Genomic DNA, 21,352 nt, shown 5'->3' with positions numbered 1-21,352 from the left:
GTTGGTTGGTTGGTTGGTTGGTTGGTTGGTTGGTTGGTTGGTTCGTTTGTTGGTTGGTTGGTTGGTTGCTTGGTTGGTTTGTTCGGTTGGTTGGTTGCACGGTTGGTTGCTTGGTTTATGTAAATTTGCACAGTTGTGCTTAACAACACAAATGACACATTCAATTGTCCAATTTGGTTGTTGGAAAAAAATGTCCACACCGCATTGCGCTTCCCGTTGGCCTTATATTTCGATTCAGTTAAGGGTCCCCGAGTAGATTTGGCATTCTCCTCTGCCAGGCAGGGATGATACCGCAGAAAGGCCAGGCAGGGAGAGGGACTAAAAATGTGCCGTCAGTCACAAAACAGGCATCAAGTTCAATAGAAGCCAAGGATGCTGGGTGAAAGAGAAAGAGTACGCTATCTTCATATAGAAGGGCCACTGAGGAAATTGGAGGAGAGTTATAATATCGATCCCTGGACAATAGTATTGATCCCATCCAAGTACTTGCATTGTATTGATAATATTGATTTATGGCTCGATCTCCACACCCCTACTAGGGAGGCTTGCCTTACTGAGATTCAAGGATGGATGTCACTTAATTTTTTGCCCCTTAACCCAGAAAAAAATGAAATGTTGATTTTTGGTCCAGCTCACTGTCGTGAGTTGTTTTCAAACACTGCCCTGAACCTAGACAAATGTAGTATCACCCATAGTGACTCGGTCAAAAATCTAGGTGTTATATTTGATCCTAATCGGTCGTTTCAGTCACACGTGAAAAATATTACTAGAATAGCTTTCTACCACCTCCGTAATATTGCGAAGATTCGCTCGATGCTGTCCCAATCAGATGCAGAGGTTTTAATTCATGTGTTTATTACTTCTCGGCTTGATTACTGTAATGTATTGCTTTCTGGTCTCTCGATGTCTAGCATCAAAAGTTTGCAGCTGGTTCAGAATGCGGCAGCTAGACTTTTGACTAAAACCAAAAAGTTTGAATATAATTCTCCTGTATTGGGCAACCTGCACTGGCTCCCAGTCCACTTAAGATGTGACTTTAAGGTTCTCTTGTTAATATACAAATGTTGGCATGGACTTGCACCCTTTTATCTCTCTGATTTGATTTCCCCCTATGTTCCTGCACGGAGTCTGCGCTGGGAAAATGCCGGTCTACTTGTGACTCCAAGAGCCAAGAAGTCTGCAGGCTTGAGAGCGTTCTCCATCCGGGCCCGGTGCTATGGAATGCCCTGCCTCCGGAGATAAGACCTGCAACCTCAATGGAAGTTTTTAAATCAAGGCTTAAGACACACCTCTATTCCAAAGCTTTTATGATTGATGCCCACCTCATATTCTTTATTGTCCTGTCTTTTTCCGACTGCCTGCCTGGTGGTGATACAAAGGAGAAGGACGATTTGAGATGAGTCAGCGGACCAGCGTTTGACCTGAAGCATGTGAACGCCTGCATGGACCAGCTGCGACGTGGCCGTCATAGACTTTCTGGACTAGTTTGCAGGCTGGGGGCGTTGTTGCTGTTATGCACTTTCCGGACAAATGTTCAACATGTTACCTATTGTTTATTATGTTTGTGTATTGTAATGCTAAATGTAATTCACCCTGGTTATCCTGAAAGCGGGATTACCACTTGTGAGGACCTTTCTTAAGGTTTCTCTTTTTCCTCACGCTGAGGTTTTGAGTTGTTCTTTGCCCGCATGTTGGTTTAAGATCAGGTAATCGTGTAATTGTAATTCTATGCAGTCCTTTGAGGCATTTTTGTGATTAAGGGCTATATAAATGAATGTGACTTGACTTGACTTGACTTGATTATTAACAGGTTTGCAACCCTCGAGGTCAGACGATACATGCATAATCTGTAAAGTGTAGGGTGGCGTTATAAAATGTTGAATAGGGTGCATCATTGTCTAATAATATTCATGCTTCTTCTTCTGTGTGTTTACGTGTGCTTCTACTACTTTAGAAATAAATGAGGGAAAACTGGGCATGGCGTAGTAATAGATTTTCTGTTAAACACAAAGTGTAATATGATGTTCACAGATGATCAGCGTAGAATAATCCTGTATAACCTTAAAGCCCCAGTGTGTAATGTTTGACAACTGAGTGGCACTGAATTGTCTAATGAGACCGAAAACCAGTGCTATAGAGCAAAGCGTAGCAGCAAGATGCCAGACAAACATGGTGGCAGCTCCTTGGTATATGGATTCTATTCCCAGATCTGGCCCAAGGCATAAGCGAGCTAAGCAGCTGCTTAGGGCCCTGCAACCACTAGGGGGCCCCCAAGAGTGGTTAACTTTTTTGGTGCCAACATTGTCCCCATTGTCACTTTGTATGTCCACTCAAAAATACTTTTACAGAAATAAAACAAAAATACTACACAATAACTACAAAATTAAATATCAAATATAGTGCTTAAAAACAGTATATAATTTTGATTTCATTCTGAAGATAAAAATAGCATTGCTCAGGAGGTAGAGCGCTCGTCTTGGCATTAAGAGATCTCCTCGGTGTTATATGTCGAAGTGTCCTTGGGCAAGACACAGATTCCCTAATGCCCCCAATAAGCAGGTCGGCGCCTTGCACGGCTGCATGGCCGCTATTGGTGTGTGAGTGTGTGTGTGAATGGGTAAGTGTGAAGCACATTGTAAAGCGTTTTGGGAAGTCTTCATTGACTTGAAAAGCGCTATATAAATGCAGACCATTTACCATTTATAGAATTACTACAAAAATACTACTAAAATACTGCTTTGGAAATACATCAGTCATACTTCTACTGAAATATGAAAAATCAATACACAATACTGTAATATAAAAAAACTACTAAAGAAATATTACTACAAGAGGTTTACAACAGAAATACTGCAGATTACATCTATAGCGATACTACACAAATTATTCTATTGAAATATCACAAAAATAAAACTACAGTAACACTGTACTACCAAAATACTACAGACATACGACAGATAGACACCGAACATTCTTATATGGAAAATATAAAAAATACAACAAAAATTATACAAAAATACTAAAAAGAAAATAAAATATGACAGTAATACTACAAAAATACTATAATCATAAAACGACTGTAATAATACAATACCACTGATAATACTGATATACAACAACAAATTCTACATTCGAAATACAACAAATGTACTACAGATGTAACGGGGGTGATAATAACTTTTATTTTATTGAAATTCCTGCTAAAATATGTGTACAGTTTTTGGTAAATGTCCTGCAATGCTGAGTCCAACAGTGCCATCTGCTGGTATGGGGTGGGGTTTGGTTTTGGCTTCTAACATGTGACCAGGAGGTGGGGTTTGTTGTCAGTTTTACCAGAGTACTACAAAGGTAAGACATATCTTTTGGTGCTCCACAAAATAAGTTAATTTTAAACTTTATAACCCCAGCTGACAAATCTCTCAACATGCATAGTAATGTGATTGATATTGTCAAGCTGTTTAGGTTTATTTTCGTTTTGTTTCTGTTTTACTAAATATTAATTCCCCTTGTAGAGATCAAAGAGATCTGACCCAGCAGAAAAAGCTAATGTTGTGACTCATCCATTTGCAGGTAAATTGTACCCATTTTTATACTCATTATTGTTTTTATTCCTATTTTTCATATACATTAAAAAAAAAGGATGATGTTGGTTAAAGTAAAGAAAAACATGTTGAATTCATTGTAAACGTTAAAAATCCACTATACGATCTCTTGCTAAAAGTATCTTGTTAAAATGCAAAGATTTATACATGTATTGTGATATTCTAAAATGTATTTTCTGTAAAGTGAAAAGAAAGCTCTTTGATATGCTTTGTTGTCAGTTTTTACCAGAGTACTACAAAGAGATCAAAGAGATCTGACCCAGCAGAAAAAGCTAATGTTGTGACTCATCCATTTGCAGAAACTGTAATAATAAAAACCTCATCATCCAGTCCAGCGTGAATGTGGATCTTTGGTGGGACACGTACACCGCGGTTACACAGAAATACTAAAAAAGTACTACTAGGGAAATACTACATAAAATCACTTCAGAAATACTACAAATATCGTGCAAAAATAAAACTACAGTAACAACAAAGAACTACAGAACTTCAATAAAAATCCAACTTCAGAAATACTAAAAAAAAAACTTTAAAAAACTACAGTAATACTTCAAAACGAAATAACAAATGAAGTGCTTAAAACAAGGGACCTAATATTGTCAGAACCCAAAGAGGCTGAGGACCCAGATGCGTAACATTTTCACACAAGCTTTATTTTACGGGAATGTGGCAGTCATGCGCGTGTACACAAACGCCAGTGATTCGGCGATCGCTGGGTGGAAGAAGTGAAACAGAGAAGTCAGGCGCGGGAAAACAGGAAGCCAGAGGTAGACAAGATCGAAACCGGACAGGACAGACAGGATCAATACCAGATACAGGATACATGAGCGGATACCGGGCAAGACGGAACAGACGAGATCGATACCTGATACTGGATACACGAGCAAGATACCGGACAGGACGGTACAGGCGGGATTGATACCGGAGACTGGAGCAAGATAGCAGACAGGACGGGACCGATACCGGATACTGGAGACTGGAACAAGATACCGGACAAGAAGGGACAGACGGGATCGTTAACGGATACTGGAGACTGGAGCGAGATACCTGACAGGACGGGAAAGATGGGATCGATACCGGGTACTGGATACAACAGCAAGATACCGGACTGGACGGGACGGACAGAATTGATACCGGAGCAAGATACCAGACAGGGCAGGACAGACGGAATCAATACCGGATACTGGATACACGAGCAAGATAGATAGATAGCTAGATAGATAGATACTTTATTCATCCCCTAAGGGAAATTCACATTTCCAGCAGCATCCCTGAGCTGAGAACAATACAATAATAAAGCCAAAAGAATACAATATACAAATACCCAGTGTGACGTGCAAATGCCCACTTTAGCATGTTATATAGAGTAACTAAATAGTGCTACACAGAACACAGATACCAGACAGGACGGGACAGATACAGGATACTAGAGACTGGAGCGAGATACCGGACAGGACGAGACAGACAGGATCGATACCGGGTACTGGAGACTAGAGCAAGATACCGGACAGGACGAGACAGACAGGCTCGATACCAGATACTGGAGACTGGAGCAAGATACTGGACAGAGTCAAAATACAAGTCTTGCAAGTGCAGAGGTCCGTTGATGGACTGACAAGGAGTGAATGAGAGCACTGATTTAAAACAGGAGGGAAGCCAATCAGGCAACCTGTTACAATCACCTGGATTGGGAACACCTGTTCTCAGGTTTTGGCGCCAAAAGCCAGGACAGCTGATTGGGGCACCCTGTCCATTGAACTCCTCAGCTTCCGGAATCAAGTTGTCTGATTGCACTCACGCTACCTGTTGCCTTCAGCTCAGTAAGCCCGTACCTCTGACTCTTTGCCTGCTCCCTGTTTTCTTCTGATTGATCTCCGTTGCCGACCGTTTCTGTAATTGCCTACGACCTGCCCTGCCCGTCTGACTCCTGAACTCTTTTCCGAATACTACGACGCCCTTCTTCTCCTGCCCCGGCCAACAACACTACGATTACGCCTGTCCGCGACCATTCCCGCCAAGACTTCACCCGCCTGTCAAGTTCCGTCAATCCGCCAACCAACGGATCGAAGAATCCCACCTTGTCATTTCCTTCCTTTCAATAAAACCAAGAAACGAGCGCAAGTGATCTCAGTCTTCCTTTCGTCCTGTCTGACACAACCAGCTGCAGCTGGCGCCAAACAGGCGGGCCCAAGTGATGGCAATGGGCAACTGTGACAAAAATACTATTGTTTGATTGATTGTCGTGTTCAAATCAATGTTTGTTTTTACAGAATGAAACTTGTATTTGTACCACTAGAGGTACCTAATATTACACACTGTCCCTTTAAGTGAAATGAGGAAAAAAAAATCAGTCCCAAACTCTGGGTGCTCTAAAATCGTCCAGGCTGTCACTAATAAGAAACGCGCTCAACACTGATAATTATTTAATATTTGGAGAAGGTAAAAAAAACTCAACTGCTATTATTTTTGTATTGGTGTATCTTTTATCTAATAATAGTATTTTTTTGTTTATTTGGTTCGTGGCAACTAGAGTAAGTCAAGCGAGGAGCAGGAGGCAGATGGCGGTGGCGGGGGCGCCTTGATGACGAGGGAGAAGCGCGAATAAGCGCCTTCCTCTTCCAAGCCGCGATGGAGACATGATGACACCGACCGGGCTGGCTCGGAAACCCGCGTCTGAAGTACAGAATACCTGCTTTTTATCGAAGACATTTTCCCAAAGACATTTTTGAAAGGGGACGAACAAAGTGGATAGTATTGGATATAGCTTTTTCACTTCTTCCCACTCTTCGTTTACTACATCGCCTTGTCAACAAAATGTTGAATTTTTCGCTATTTCACCTGGAAGGTTCTTTGTGGATTTTCGGTGTGCCTTTAGTCGCTATTTAAGACGAATGAAATGAATACATATTAACTATAAGTCAATAGTCGACAGTGTCAGTATGACACAATATTTACGTCGAAACGTTACTTCTCGCATGCGGTTGCGCAAAGGTGGACGGCGGTAGCTCACTGCTGGCCAGCTGTAAGCGTTCTGCCCGGGCTGGCAGCGATGTAGTAGAAGAACAACAACAATCAGGAAGGTGGAAATGGCGAAAAAGACTATTTCACCGGTGGCCACACTGGTGGAACTAGGCCAGCCGTAAAGTGTCAAGCATGTCCGGGACAGCGGACGGCGCAGAGGGAGCAGTATCTAAAGTGCAGGTGAAGAGGGAGATCAAGACCATTGTGGACAATTTAGAGACCATCCTGGACGACCTGAAAGATGTGGCCAAGGAGCTCAAAGAGGTAAGCGCCCACTGCTCATCATGGGTGTCTTTTAATGGATGCTCGAATGTCAATTACTCCTTATGGTGCACAAACCGCTCTTTGCACCTCCCCCTTGCTCTTCTCAAAATCATGTGGTACAGGAGGAGGCTTTTAGGACAGGGGTCTCAAACTCCCGTCATGATAGTTTGAGGCCCCTACTTAAACATTAAACTTAAACGTCAGTGTGGCGCGAGTTCATACCTGTCAACCTCCACGGCTCAATGCCCGTACAAACTGTCGTATTTTCCCGTACAAAATACAAAATAATCGTACACCATATATTTTTTTCGGAATGATGCATGATGGGAAATCCCCAGGTGGCAGACGCATGCGCACAGTAGCGTCAACCCGCTCGCTTCGTTTGCAACGAAAAAAACAATACCGAGATAGAGGCTTCCGCGGCGAAGTCCTTTTGACTTGATTGATTTGCCGTTTCGTGATAGTCGGTGTATACCGGATGGTACCCATCATTGACAAATTTGCGTTTTTCTGTACAGATTTTCTTGTACGTCGTACTCGTCTTGAAATGCATAAAAAACGTACTTTGTACGGCAAAACCGTACAGGGTGACAGGTATGCGAGTTTAATATTGATGCTATTAGGCAGGGCTCGAACATTAGCTCGCAAAACAGAGTTTCTTCTGCAGAGTGTTTTAAACACGGTATTTGAAAGTCACAGTGACTTTCAGTTCAGTTTATTTGCCTGGATGCGCCATTTGAAAGCATGAGACAGGCTATGTAGAGACGGGCCCCAGTTGCGTTCGTTTTACTCAGTTTTAATTCAGACGAGGAAAAGGACTTGCCTCCACGATCCGATGATCGTCGGTCACGGGTAACAGATAGCTGGAACGCGGAAGTGGTGCTTCCGTGTGGAGCGAAGGTTGTCGTTGACAGCGAGAAAAAACAGGTCGATAGCCGGGGTGGAGGAGCAAAGACATAAACGAGTCCAGAAAAGAGGTCGGCAACGGGAATCAGACGGAGAACAGGGCAGGATAGAGTCAGGAGTCACAAAAGTTTGTCTAGCGTGTAGCGTAGGTTCGCAAACAATCCGATGGGTTCTTTCAGGAAGAGAAGAGTTTAAAAAGAGTCCAACAGCCAATCAGGGTCCGTGGCTGTTGGCGCCAACGGGGCAGCCACAGGTGCCCTGCATCAGTAATCATGACACAGAAAAAGGGACCGACAGAGAGAGAAATAGAGACATAGACAGGGGGGTACACAGAGAGAAAGCAAGATAGAGAGAAAAAGATAGAGATGTACAGAGGTAGAAAGAGAGAGAAATAGTCTGAGAGAGAACTAGAGAGGGGGTAAACAGAGAAAAAGAAAGAAATGGACACAGAAAGGGAGACAATCTAAGGCAGGGACAGAGAGAGGACAAAGGGACAGTGAAAAATAGAGATAGGAAAATAAAGACACAAAGATAAAGTGAGGGACAGAGAATAATCCAGACAGGGAGAGAAAGACACAAAATGTAAAAGACAGGAAGAGAAAGAGACAGAGAGAGACCGACACAGGGAGAGAAAAAGGGAGACAAAGATAAATAGACAAAGAGAAAGAGAGTGAGAGATAGACAAGGAGCGAAAGACAGGAGAGACATAGGGAGAATGATAGAGAGACAGGACACAGACAGAAAGAGACATAAGGGCATAGAAAGATAGAGACAGGAAGAGAAGTACAGAGAGAGAAGGACAAAGAATGACAGAAACATGAAGAGAAAGACAGATAAAGAGGTAGATATATATATATATACTCAGAAAGAGACAGACATATGGAGAGGGATAGAGGAAGTTATTTACTTTAGGTTTTTCTACTCACATACACTATCTGGTTTCTTATATTCCGCATTATTATTATTAGCTCATTATTGATTTTTTTATTTTATTATAATTTCGTAATACAACATACATAATTTAACCTTACTTTGTGTAGAAAAAAATGATATCTGCGCTTCTCAGGTAAATTGAGTTTGAGATCCCTGCTTTGCGCCCAGCACGTCTATCCCCTTACATACAGTATATGTCAAGGCTTTGAGGAATGTGCGACTGCATCCATTTGTAATGGTTTTTACATCGAGTTTCATCATCACAGTCTTGGACCACCTGCCGACTCCAATCTCGCACCCAACCTCTTGCATCTTCCCTTTCCCTAGATCTTACGCCCTCTTATTCATCATATTTTTGTAGGTCTCTTGTCAAAAGATCAGAACTCTTCATGAGTCTGTGCAGACATTTTAACTTGACTTCTGCTGCTTTTGGGTCCTTGCAACCTTTTGGATGTATTCTCCAATTCTTTCACCAGGCATTGGAAATGGATAGAAGCAGTCAATGTTGTGTTATTTTCTTCCTCTTTCCTTCATATCCGCCCCTCGTTTACCACTCCCCAACCCCTTTTGTTGCCCGCAGCAAATTGTGCAGAAGATCATTTGTTCGGACACCACGCAAGCTGAAAAGAAAGCTTGAGGCAACATCCCTATCAATTCCCTAAGATGTCCTATAATCCATATGAATTGCACATATCTGTTAGACAGGGTGCTGGATGCCAGGCTGGCTCTGAAGAGACACCATGCACAGATGCTTGGCACGGGCCCAAATGGTGGTTGGCCTACAGCTGCGGCTGCATAAGAGCCGACGATAGCGCACTCACAGCTTTCACGTGTCCCAAAAAATGATCCCTTTCGGAGAAAAGGGAGAAAAGAGCTCCCTCATTTGAGATGGCCGAGGTCTTACATTATCTATTTGCCACTCGTATTTTCCACCTCTCTTTGTCCCAAACACAAAATGCAGTTTGTATCATAAATCTTGAGCTGAAGGGCAAGTTGGTAGCTAGACTGTGTGGTTACCGTAAATTCCGAACTAATATTTTTTTGCTACTTTTTAAACACTACGGCTTTAAATATGGTGTGGCTTCTTTTTTTATTTGTGGCGTCACGGAGGAAAATGGCGAGCTTCTCACAACGCATGTAAATACAGCGGGAATGTCTGGAAACATTAATGATACATTTTTAAAGGAGAAAAGAGTCCAGATTTTTGCCAATATTATTCATATTATACATAACAGGAGCAAAATGGCAGGGTTAACTGTCAGGACCAGAACAGAAACAGGACCCAATTGCTTTACGTTTCTCACAAATTTTATTAAAGGAAAGAGGAAGGGCCGCGCCCACGATCCGGTGTCCGCTAGGCGCGGGAAGCAAGTCGCCCTTGTACTCGGATTGTGATCCGAACACCGAAGTGGATCTTCCGTAGCGAGCGATGGCGGTGTCAGGGGCGGAAAACTGGTCGGTAGCCGGGACTAGAAGAGCAAGACGTGGTCAGGTCGGAAATGAGTCGTAAGCCAAGACGGGAGAGTAGACGTAGTTGGGAACAAAAAGGGGTTGTAAGCCGGGACGGGAGAGCAGACGTGATCGGGATCAACACGGGTCATAGCCGGAGACAAACGGTAGCAAAACCGGGACAGAAGGCGGTCAGGGTCGAAAAAGGTTTGCCTTGTATACACCGAGATTTGCAAACGGACTGACAACAGGGGATTGACAGGACTCGATTCACATACTGACAGGGAGCCAATCAGAACCCGCGGCAGCTGGCGCCAAATGAGCGAGCACAGGTGATTCACATCGGTATTCAGGACATTTACAGTACTTTATTGAAAATTTACAACATCCTTCCGATATATGACCTCTTTCGGCCACAAATCAAGTCTTCTATTTATACATCCAAATTGAACAGCAGTGGAAATTATCGATCAAAATGATTTCCCTCTATATCTACATCATCGTCAATGTCAGGTTGCTGAGTTTTCCTATAATCCTTGAGGAACGATCAGGGAATGCACTTTGGTCCATTACTGCAGCAACCACCACTGAAAACAACACAATAAGACAAAACTGTGTTAGAAATCTGCCACAACTCGCTACAGTATGGTTGGGCTCATATTTTGAGCAACGCATCCCTCATTTGCGTTTTCTTTCCCCAAAGTAGTAAATCTTTGTTCATTTTTGTAATCGCCATCTTGAATGGTCACATAAACTGAAAACACATAATGTAAACAAATCAGACCAGAACAGAAAATGACTCAAGTGAAAACGGAATCAGGTTTGCTGAGGCACAGTGCCGTTGGCGTTCGGCAGCCAAAAGCATCGACACCAAATTCCTCACACGGCTGGCGCCACGTGTGCACCTTAAAATGTAAGAAATGGATGTGAATTGGTTTCGTTCTTGAATTTGAGCCTGCGGCTTTCAATCAGGTGCACTCTGTTGACTGGAATTTGCAATATTTGAAAATGAATTGTAGCAGTCTAAGCGCTGTTGTTTTTACACACTCTTCAGAGCAAAATACGTTTGATATCAAAAGTGAACAATCAGAAGAGCAACTTTGAATGAATCTTGGCTCTTTCTAGTTGTAGACGGCTCTCAATCCCAAGAGAGGGCTGTCAATTTTGGCCAGTCATCATCCCTATTGTGTCCTAAGCAATTGTCAATGTCTATATGCTATGACACACAAGATGTTGATGTTATTATCGTCTTTCTCCCTGTGGAACAGTTCACACAGTTACCCGTGCTTTTGTGCTATGGGGAAAAATGTAAAAGACGCATCTATTTTATGTTTCTTACGGCAACTTACATTTTGTGTTTTTTTTCTCATGGCGCTTATCAGTGGCAGAAAAACTCCTGTAACTCTAGTCCACTTGTTTCTCGATTTTCTTTCGGATGTTTGCTTCATTAGAGATTTAGGTACGGTAACTTTTTCCACTGATAGCTTTGGTCGCAAAGCACAGTTCGAGGCTACACACATGTCTGTGTTAGTAGGCAAACTAATTTTTCTTATGACAGAAAAGACAGAATCATGATTCTTTTTACAAATTATTTTATTGTGACACAAATTTCACCTGAAACAAGCACTTACTCACAAAACCGCATGGCTACCTCTTATAGTGTTTGAGAACAGTCCTTTTCCTAATATTTCCCTGCCTCTTTCATCGTCAGTATTGTTTGATTTTGGATGTTTCGCCCACCTTCACAGCTGAACTTTCCTCCTCTTGTTTTCATTTTGGTTTAAACGATAATAATGCCAATCCAAATCCATCATTTCAAATGAGCAGTATTGGCAACTTGTTTTTTTCCCCAGATTTTCCCAAACAAAAATCACCAAACAAAAAAAAGGCAACAAAAACGCAAGCCACAAAATTTCCAGTTTTAAGACGAGAAGTTTTACAAAATGAAAAAGGTTAATATTTTTTAATATCTAAACTGGGGATCGACCAAAAGGGGTTTTTAAGGGCCGAAACGATTATTATTATTAAGAGGGGGCCGATAACCTATATTTGGAGGCAATATTCATTTTCTTAAAAAGCTTAAAAATTGGCTTAAGAATTTTTGATTATGCAAAAAGAATCAAAAAATATTTGTTATAAATTTTGATAAAGCTTTAATAGCTCTCTGTAACCTTTTACATTAAATATATTAGAATTTCAACCAGTGTTCCCTCTACGCTGCGCGCATGCGCAATTGCGCACTGCTTGCACATTCTTAGCGCACAAGAAAATCTAGCCAGCGCACAAAAATAAGGGCTCAAAATCACTTATTAAGAAGCGACTTAAGTCAAAGTTACAGTGCATGAAGGTAAAAATACACGGGTTCCCCTGATGTTGTGTCCTAAATGCGGTATTTTGAAGTCGAACAAAGTTGAGTAAAGTTAGTAGAGTATGTCGAGAACCGGCTTCTTCGGCTCGGCTCACTAAAAGGAACCGGCTCTTGTGGGTCCTAAACGGCTCTTCGGGTTGTTTTTGCTTCTTTAATCCCAACATGACCAAATATTAAGTAAAATTATGCACAAAATGACTTAAAGGAAGTGGGGAATAGAACAAAAAAGAAAAAAATACCAAAATAAAAAAGCAGTGAAAAGCTGAGAAAAAAAGAAACAAAAGGAAGAGAAAAAAATAAGGAAAAATTTAGAAAAAAAGCCAGAAAAAAATAAAAGAAAGAAATGTAGGAAAAAAGTAAATAGAGAACAAAAAGAAAAAAATAACAGCTTGGAAAAATTAAACACAATGAGATTTTTTTAAAGGAATTTAAAAAAAAAGTAGGAAAACAAACAGGGAAAAAAGAAGAAAAAGTTTGTGTTGCATTCAAATAATTTCCAATTATATCAAGTGAATCTTGTTGCCAACATTGTACTTCCACTAAGAAAATGTGATTAAGTACAGTTTTGTATCTTACAACCGACTAAATAAGCCCCCCAAAATGTTAATATTATGCGACAAAATATATCAGGAAATAAAAATAAATAGATATCTTGTGAAAGAATTGTAAGAACAAACGACGTTTGTAGGCCGTACAACCTTTGCAATAGTACATGAGTCAATTCTTTCAAAAGGGAAAAATAATTTTGCGTGCCGGAAACTCAGCAAAATGTAACTTGATGTTAAGTTTTGGACTTGCCTGATAATTAATTATCTTGCCACACTTGGGATTATGGTTGCTCACTGTTGTTTCAAGCTTTGCTCACCGACTTTGTGTGAAGGCTCAAACCCGTGGAAAATTAGAGGGAACATTGATTTCAACACAACTAACAGGACTGGTCTTTCACTTAAGCCAAAACTAACCATGCAGGAAATAAAATTAGGCTTAGCAGATACTCATATAAAGGTACATAGAAAGTAAAATAGTTCCATGATTTTTTTTTTATATAAATGGAAATGTTAATACAACCTACATGACTTAAATGAACTAAAAACAAAAATTGGAAAATGCAATGGAAATTTCAACGGAGCTTTCAAATTGAAAAGGTTGGGTACTCCTGTTTTACAGCTAAATATCATGAACTAATGTTAGAGCTGGTATCAAATAAACATGACATCACTTGACTTTAGAATGATGGAAGAAACCTGGGGGTTTCTGGGAGTAAATAGGTTGAAGAATAGATTGAAACACCAAATATTGGGACTGTGAATCAACCATATTGCACACTCTCTAGTTCGGCTTTATGATCATTGGTAGTCACACAATGGCCCTGTCTCTGTCAAGAAACTGTGGAAAGAGGTATAAGGCAAATAACACAGAAAGAAAATCTCCAGTCTTGATGCTCCCGAAGAACACTGCGGTCCCTTTCATTCTTCAATCATTACTGAATGTGGATGACAAAAGAACAACCCACTCTGTTACCGTTCCTATATCAAACAGAGCAAAGTGGGTCGAAAAGAGGGATTCTATCCTAAGCTCCTTTCATATTCCAACATCAAGGTTGAGTTTTACTAAAAATGAACAAACTTATAGCTGCCCAGCTATAAGTTTAAACTTTTATGTTTATGTAACGGGTGTAATAATAACTTTTATTTTATTGAAATTCCTGCTAAAATATGTGTATAGTTTTTGGTAAATGTCCTGCAATGCTGAGTCCAACAGTGCCATCTGCTGGTATGGGGTGGGGTTTGGTTTTGGCTTCTAACATGTGACCAGGAGGCGGGGTTTTGTCAGTTTAACCAGAGTACTACAAAGGTAAGACATATCTTTTGGTGCTCCACAAAATAAGTTAATTTTAAACTTTATAACCCCAGCTGACAAATCTCTCACCATGCATAGTAATGTGATTGATATTGTCAAGCTGTTTAGGTTTATTTTCGTTTTGTTTCTGTTTTACTAAATCTTAATTCCCCTTGTAGAGATCAAAGAGATCAGACCCAGCAGAAAAAGCTAATGTTGTGACTCATCCATTTGCAGGTAAATTGTACCCATTTTTATACTGATTATTGTTTTTATTCCTATTTTTCATATACATTAAAAAAAAGGATGATGTTGGTTAAAATTCAGAGTAAAGAAAAACATGTTGAATTCATTGTAAACGTTAAAAATCCACTATACGATCTCTTGTTAAAAGTATCTTGTTCAAATGCAAAGATTTATACATGTATTGTGATATTCTAAAATGTATTTTCTGTAAAGTGAAAGGAAAGCTCTTTGATATGCTTTGTTGTCAGTTTAACCAGAGTACTACAAAGAGATCAAAGAGATCAGACCCAGCAGAAAAAGCTAATGTTGTGACTCATCCATTTGCAGAACTGTAATAATAAAAACCTCATCATCCAGTCCAGCGTGAATGTGGATCTTTGGTGGGACACGTACAACGCGGTTACATTGGTGCCGTGACCCGTGACTTCTATCAAACTCTCCGAACCGAGGACTGTCCTACCTGCCACATTGTTTCATGATGCCATCAGCTCACAGTATTTAAAATTGCTATACAGTGACGTGTTACGCAGGCTCCTGATTTATTTTGTGATTTTGACTCATTTACATATTTGAAACATGTTTAATCAGAGCACGAGTGACATTTCTGAGGGTGTAGCTGATCAGATGACAAATGTTATTCAGGAGATAGGACATACATTGGCTGATAGCATTTTCTCACGTATACAGTCACACAATACAGTAGCTCCTAGCGCTGCTGCCACACAAGATGTAGCAAACACATTGAGTAAGCCAGGTTATGTGTCAGATGTAACACAGGTTCAGGTGGTTACACAGAGAAAGGTTAAAGAACCACCATCATTTAATGGGGATGGCTCAGACTCAATAAAATTACATGAGTGGGAAGATCTAATGAAGACATTTATTAAGAAGAGTAATGTGAGACTTGAAGAGCAAGCAGAGGAAATCCAAATGCATTTGAGAGGAAAAGCTAAAGATGTAGTTAGGTTTGGCATTAGAAACAGTAATATAGACGTCTATACCCGCCCTGACATGATTTATAGTCTCCTCAGGAAACACTTTAGCTGTACCAAGTACTCTGCTGTCCCTTTAGCTGACTTTTATTCAACTTCGCCCAAACACCAGGAGGACCCCTATGACTACTGGCTGAGACTAAACAGAGCAGCTGACCTTGCCTCTGAGTGCTTGAGTGAGCAGGGCAAAACATTTGACAACCCTGAAATAGAGGTCACTCGCATGTTTATTAGGAACTGCCCATGCAAGGAACTGGCACTCACTTACAGATCAAAAACCATCGAAAAGTGGTCAGCATGTGAGGTACTAGAGGTGCTGAATGAATACCACGCTGAGAAGAGCTACAAAGCAGATTCCCTACAACAATCTGCGAATAGAGCGGAAATTGCCGTACACAAAGCTGAGGTGAACCATGGTCCAACCCTCATGCACGAGCCACCTCAGACTTCGAGCCCACAGTATGTCTCTCTAACGGACGTTATTAGTATGTTGGAGAAGGTTCTGATACGTGTTACCTCAAACCAGTTTCAAGGGAGAAGGCGAGCTCCAACCAGGCGACCTGGAGACAGAATTAATGGTTTCACTGACAAGCCATGTATCATTTGCAAAGAAGTCGAACACAGTGCTCTCTCTCATTGCCGAGACAAAAACCTTTGCTTTCACTGCCATGCCCCAGGGCATTCTCGACGTGATTGTCCAGTGACGAAAGTTGTCCCACTGCCTCAGGGAAACTAACTGATCTGCGCTTAGGGGAGAACAGTGCAGATCAACTGAGTATACCTCCCACCACTAATGTGAAGCCTGACATGCAAGACAATAAATCAATTTATGAGTTGTATAGCAACAAGATACCTCCATCGAAGAAGCTGATCTTTCAGGGGTTTCAGAGAATAGCGGAGACTGACGAACTGTTTTACACACCTGTACTTGTGCAAGAAGGCCCCACTTTCAGAGCGCTATTGGACAGCGGGTCGATGGCTTGTACAGTAAGTGAGGACACGGCTAAGTCCCTCCTGCAGCAATTCCCTGATATGATGAGTTACACGGCCGATGATTATGTCATTGTAGGCTGCGGTGGACACCAAGTTTCTCCCAGAGATATGTACGACATTCACGTCACAGTTTACGGGTGCCAAATGATAATACCAGTAATGGTGGTGCCAGGCCAGACAGAACAGATGATCCTTGGCAGCAATGCCATCAAATATATTTTGACTCAATTGAAAAGTACTGATGGCTATTGGAGATTAGTTTCCACTCCTGACAACGGTCTGTCCGATAACCACAGTCAATTCCTGTCAATGCTTTCCAACACAGAGAGATGGAGAGGTGATTGCATTCCAGACAAGGTAGGGACAGTAAAGATCAAAAGTTGCGTGACGCTGAATCCACGGACCGAGTACGTTATTTGGGGCAAGTTACCTGAGTTGGCCGGGGCATCAGCGGGCAGCACAGTTGTCGTTGAGCCAACCCAATCTAAGGCTGCGCCCAGACAAGTCCTTGTCGGACGAGTTGTCACTCCACTCTGGGGAGATGGATGGGTGCCTGTTAAAGTCTTTAATCCCACGGACAGAGTTGTGGTGCTGAGAAGAAACAGGAAAATTGCAGATGTGTCTCCTTGTATCGCAGCGGAAGACCTGCCCAATGCAGAGGAGGTCAAGTGCAACGTGCAGAGTGTACAGAGCAAAGAGGTCCGACCCAGGTCAGAAGAGGACATGATGCGTGCATTGGAAGCTCTGGGACTGCAAGACATTGACCTGAAGTCATGTGAGGTTTCGCTGCAGTGTAAAGACAAGCTCCTTCATATCATCGAACAATTCGAGTCAATCTTTTCTCGCCATAAGATGGACTGTGGAGAGGCCAAAGAGTTTGTACATCGTATCCACCTTGTTGATGATAAGCCGTTCCGTCTACCCTACAGACGTATACCACCAAGTCAGTATGAAAAATTGAGGACGACTCTGAACGAGATGGAAGAGAAAGGAATTATTCAGAAGTCGACTAGCGACTATGCATCTGCGCTTGTTCTCATATGGAAGCGGAATGGAGAACTAAGGGTATGCACTGATTTCAGAAGGCTTAATGCAAGAACAATAAAGGATGCCTACCCACTACCGCATCAAGCTGATGCTTTGGCCGCACTTGGGGGAAATGCCTTTTTCTCCACAATGGATCTGACGTCAGGCTACTACAATGTCCCCTTGCACCCTGACGACAAAAAGTACACGGCATTCTCCTCACCATTCGGCCTTCACGAGTACAACCGGCTCCCTCAGGGACTTTGCAACAGCCCAGCAACATTTATGAGGATGATGATGTCAATATTTGGTGATCAGAATTTCATGAGCCTATTATGTTACCTCGACGATCTGATGGTGTTTGCCCCCACAGAGGAAGTTGCACTCCAACGCCTGCAGATGGTGTTTACTCGCCTTAAGGAACACAACCTCAAGCTCGCACCCAAAAAGTGTTTTTTTCCTCAGACGGACTGTGAAATTTCTTGGGCATGTCATCAGTGAGGATGGAATTCGGACTGACCCCGAGAAAGTGAGAGCGATAAATGACGTACAAGTCGCTGATCTAATGGAGTCGGATGGCAAGACGCCATGCCCTAGTAAAATCAGATCTTTTCTAGGCATGGTGATGTATTTCCAAAGCTTCATTGAAGCATGTTCTGCGAAGGCAAAACCTCTGTTCAGGCTCACATCTGAATCTGGTGACAAGCATAAGCGCAAGAGAGCCCGCAAGAAAGGTCAAGTGAAGCTGACGCCTGCAGATTGGTCCGATGCATGCCAGAACGCCTTTGAAACACTGAAGCACGACCTCGTGACAGGTGTCACTCTGGCCCACCCAGATTTTGATGCGCCGTTTATTCTGGCTGTCGACGCATCCTTTGATGGGATTGGAGCAGTCCTGTCACAGCTGCCACCTGGTGGAAAAGTAGCCAGACCAGTCGCCTTTGCAAGTAAGACGCTCTCTCGCTCCCAGCTCAACTACCCTGCACACAGGCTCGAATTTCTTGCCTTGAAATGGGCGGTATGTGATAAATTCAGCCATTGGTTGAAAGGAAGACACTTTACCACGTGGACCGACAATAACCCACTGACATACATTTTGACCAAACCAAGACTTGATGCGTGTGAACAGCGGTGGGTAGCGAAGCTAGCTGCATACAATTTTGACCTGAAGTACATGCCCGGCCCAAAGAACATCGTAGCCGACGCTCTGAGCCGTGAGCCATTTGTACGGTCATGTGTGGGTCATCGCCTTGTTACCGAGCCCTATACTTCGCTCTTGGACCAAGTCAACGGGGTGAACAATAGTACTGTGCAAGAGGTGTTCAGAGTATCCAACAATTGTCACGCTGTGGTAGACGAGAGTGCTGGGACATCAGACGAGTCAGTAAAAAGGGCAATTCCATCAGGCTCCAATGGTTCTGTGACATCAGAAGAAGTTGCTGCTGTCTTCAGTGCTCAGTCCACTGGTGGTGTGGGTCAAGTGATGGGAACAGATGCTAACTTCAATCTTCTGCAGAAGGGAGATCAGTCAACGGCACTCCCACAGAGTCAGCTTGTTGGTTTACAAGAACAGGACAACACAATAAGCAGAACCATGTACTTTGTGCATAGACACAAGAGACCTACCAGGCGTGGGAGAGCTGTCGAGTCGACTAGTGTGATGAAACTACTGAAGCATTGGAGCAGACTCACCATACAGAATGGCATGCTCTACAAAATAAGGAAAGATCCTCACATGGCCAAGAAAATCTTCCAGTTTGTGGTGCCTGATTCATTGAAACAGAAAGTCCTTCAAGGTTTACATGACTCAGCAGGTCACCAAGGCCAGAACCGTACTTTGTCTCTGGTGAGGCAACGATTCTTCTGGAATGGCATGGAACGTGATGTTGTGAATTATGTCAAATCCTGTCAGCGCTGTGTAGTAGGGAAAACACCGGAACCACACAACCGTGCACCACTCAAGAACATAGTCACCTCTGAGCCTATGGAGTTGGTCTGTATAGACTTTTGGGCTGCTGAGCAAGAGAACAAGTCTGTAGATGTCCTTGTCGTAACTGATCATTTCTCCAAGATGGCGCACGCCTTCCCTTGCAGGAATCAAACCGCCAAACAAGTTGCTCGCCGTCTGTGGCAGGATTTCTTCCTTGTCTATGGTTTCCCTCGGCGTATCCACTCTGATCAGGGAGCTAATTTTGAGAGCAAACTGATCAAAGAGCTTCTAGAGATGGCAGGGGTGCAGAAATCCCATACGACTCCGTACCACCCCATGGGAAATGGTTTCGCAGAACGATTCAACCGAACATTAGGAGATATGATCAGAACCCTTCCCCCTCAACCCAAAGCAAAGTGGCCACAAATGCTGCAGCAGCTCACATTCTGCTATAACTGCACAGAGCATGAGACAACAGGGTTTGCACCGTTTTACCTAGTGTTTGGTAGGATCCCTCGTCTCCCTGTCGATGTCATGTTTCAACATGCTAATACCAATGACGCTGTTGTCAGCTACTCTGACTTTGTAAGCCATCTCAAGAAAGATCTACATGAAGCTGCTCAGATTGTACAGAGGAATACTCTCAGAGAACAGACTCGTCATGCCAAGCTGTACAACCGTAGGGCCAAAGGATCACCCCTCGTCGTGGGAGACCGGGTGTTGATCGCCAACAGAGGTGTCCCGGGGAAACGCAAAGTTGCAGATAAGTGGGAGTCAACCCCGTATGAAGTCATATCAGTCAAGCCTGATCTCAATGTCTACAGAGTCAAGGATTGTCTGACGGGCAAAGAGAAGGTAGTTCACAGGAATTTGCTGCTCTCTGTTAGCTTCTTGCCCTGTGAGGATGATCTGGCCAGCGAATCTGAACACTCAGAGTCTGACGCTGCTATGCATGGAAGTGATGTATGCCCTGATTTACCTGACGCGGTTGAAGACAGTGATGTCCGTACAGTAAACTGGGTGATACAGGCAGGTGAAGAGCAAGTTCATCCAGAGGTAGAGGATAACTCACTAGACAGCAGATCTGATGCCCAGTCCGACTCTTGCAGTGTTGATACATCCAGTCGAGGAAGTCAGCACATCCCCGAACAAGATGTTGACCATACTTCAAGTGACAATACGGAAAGCCCATCACAGTGCTCTGAAAGCATGATCTCTTTGGGTATGGGTCTCCCAGATGAGACCCCATTGAACACTGACCATCCGGACGCAAACTCCCCTGATACTGACTGTTTAGACTTGACCGTCCCAGACCTTCAAGCTCAGGTTAATTGTGCTCAACCTGACCGTTATGGTCTTAGGGTCCGCCAGTCCATCAGGCCTCCTAGTCGTCTAATTTGTCAGATGAATGACCAGTTGGTAGGTGACAATCCTCTGTCCGCAATATCTGCTAGTTCCTAGTTTAAGTTCAGTAGAGATGCACTTTCAGTTTGAGTAACAAAGCTTGAGTAAGAAACAAGAATTGTGCCTATGTGAGCACTTACAACTACAGGAACAATGTTTGATATTTCAGAGATGTAACAGGCATCTTTGAGTCTGTGCTTAGTTAGGAGTTTCATCGCCTCCTTTCTTTTCACACTCCTTTTTGGGAGAGTTTTAGAACTGACATGCACTTCAGTTTGTTCCTTGTAATACTGTACCAGTTTTCGTGTCCTCTTTTTCATCAGTATTTGCCTTTTTGGCATGTGATTTTTTTTCTGTTTAGTGTAGCACTCCCATATTT

At 42.6% G+C, this 21,352-nt stretch overlaps 1 protein-coding gene across 1 annotated transcript in view; it reads left to right on the top strand.

Annotated features, from left to right (window-relative positions):
• The first annotated feature begins 6,235 nt into the window (after positions 1 to 6,235).
• Positions 6,236 to 21,352, top strand: part of prr16 (proline rich 16) — a 46,950-nt gene continuing 31,833 nt past the window's right edge. The window contains exon 1 of the mRNA XM_088336163.1: positions 6,236 to 6,887. Coding sequence (XP_088192289.1) covers positions 6,756 to 6,887 — 132 coding nt within the window. The 5' untranslated portion in view covers positions 6,236 to 6,755. The remainder of the gene's footprint in view (positions 6,888 to 21,352) is intronic.

The sequence above is a fragment of the Urocampus carinirostris genome, chromosome 5 (assembly GCF_059441175.1).
Source record: "Urocampus carinirostris isolate Australia breed hairy pipefish chromosome 5, RoL_Ucar_1.0, whole genome shotgun sequence".
In the NCBI taxonomy this organism is placed as follows: Eukaryota; Metazoa; Chordata; class Actinopteri; order Syngnathiformes; family Syngnathidae; genus Urocampus; species Urocampus carinirostris.
This window is presented reverse-complemented; position numbering and strand designations above follow the sequence as displayed.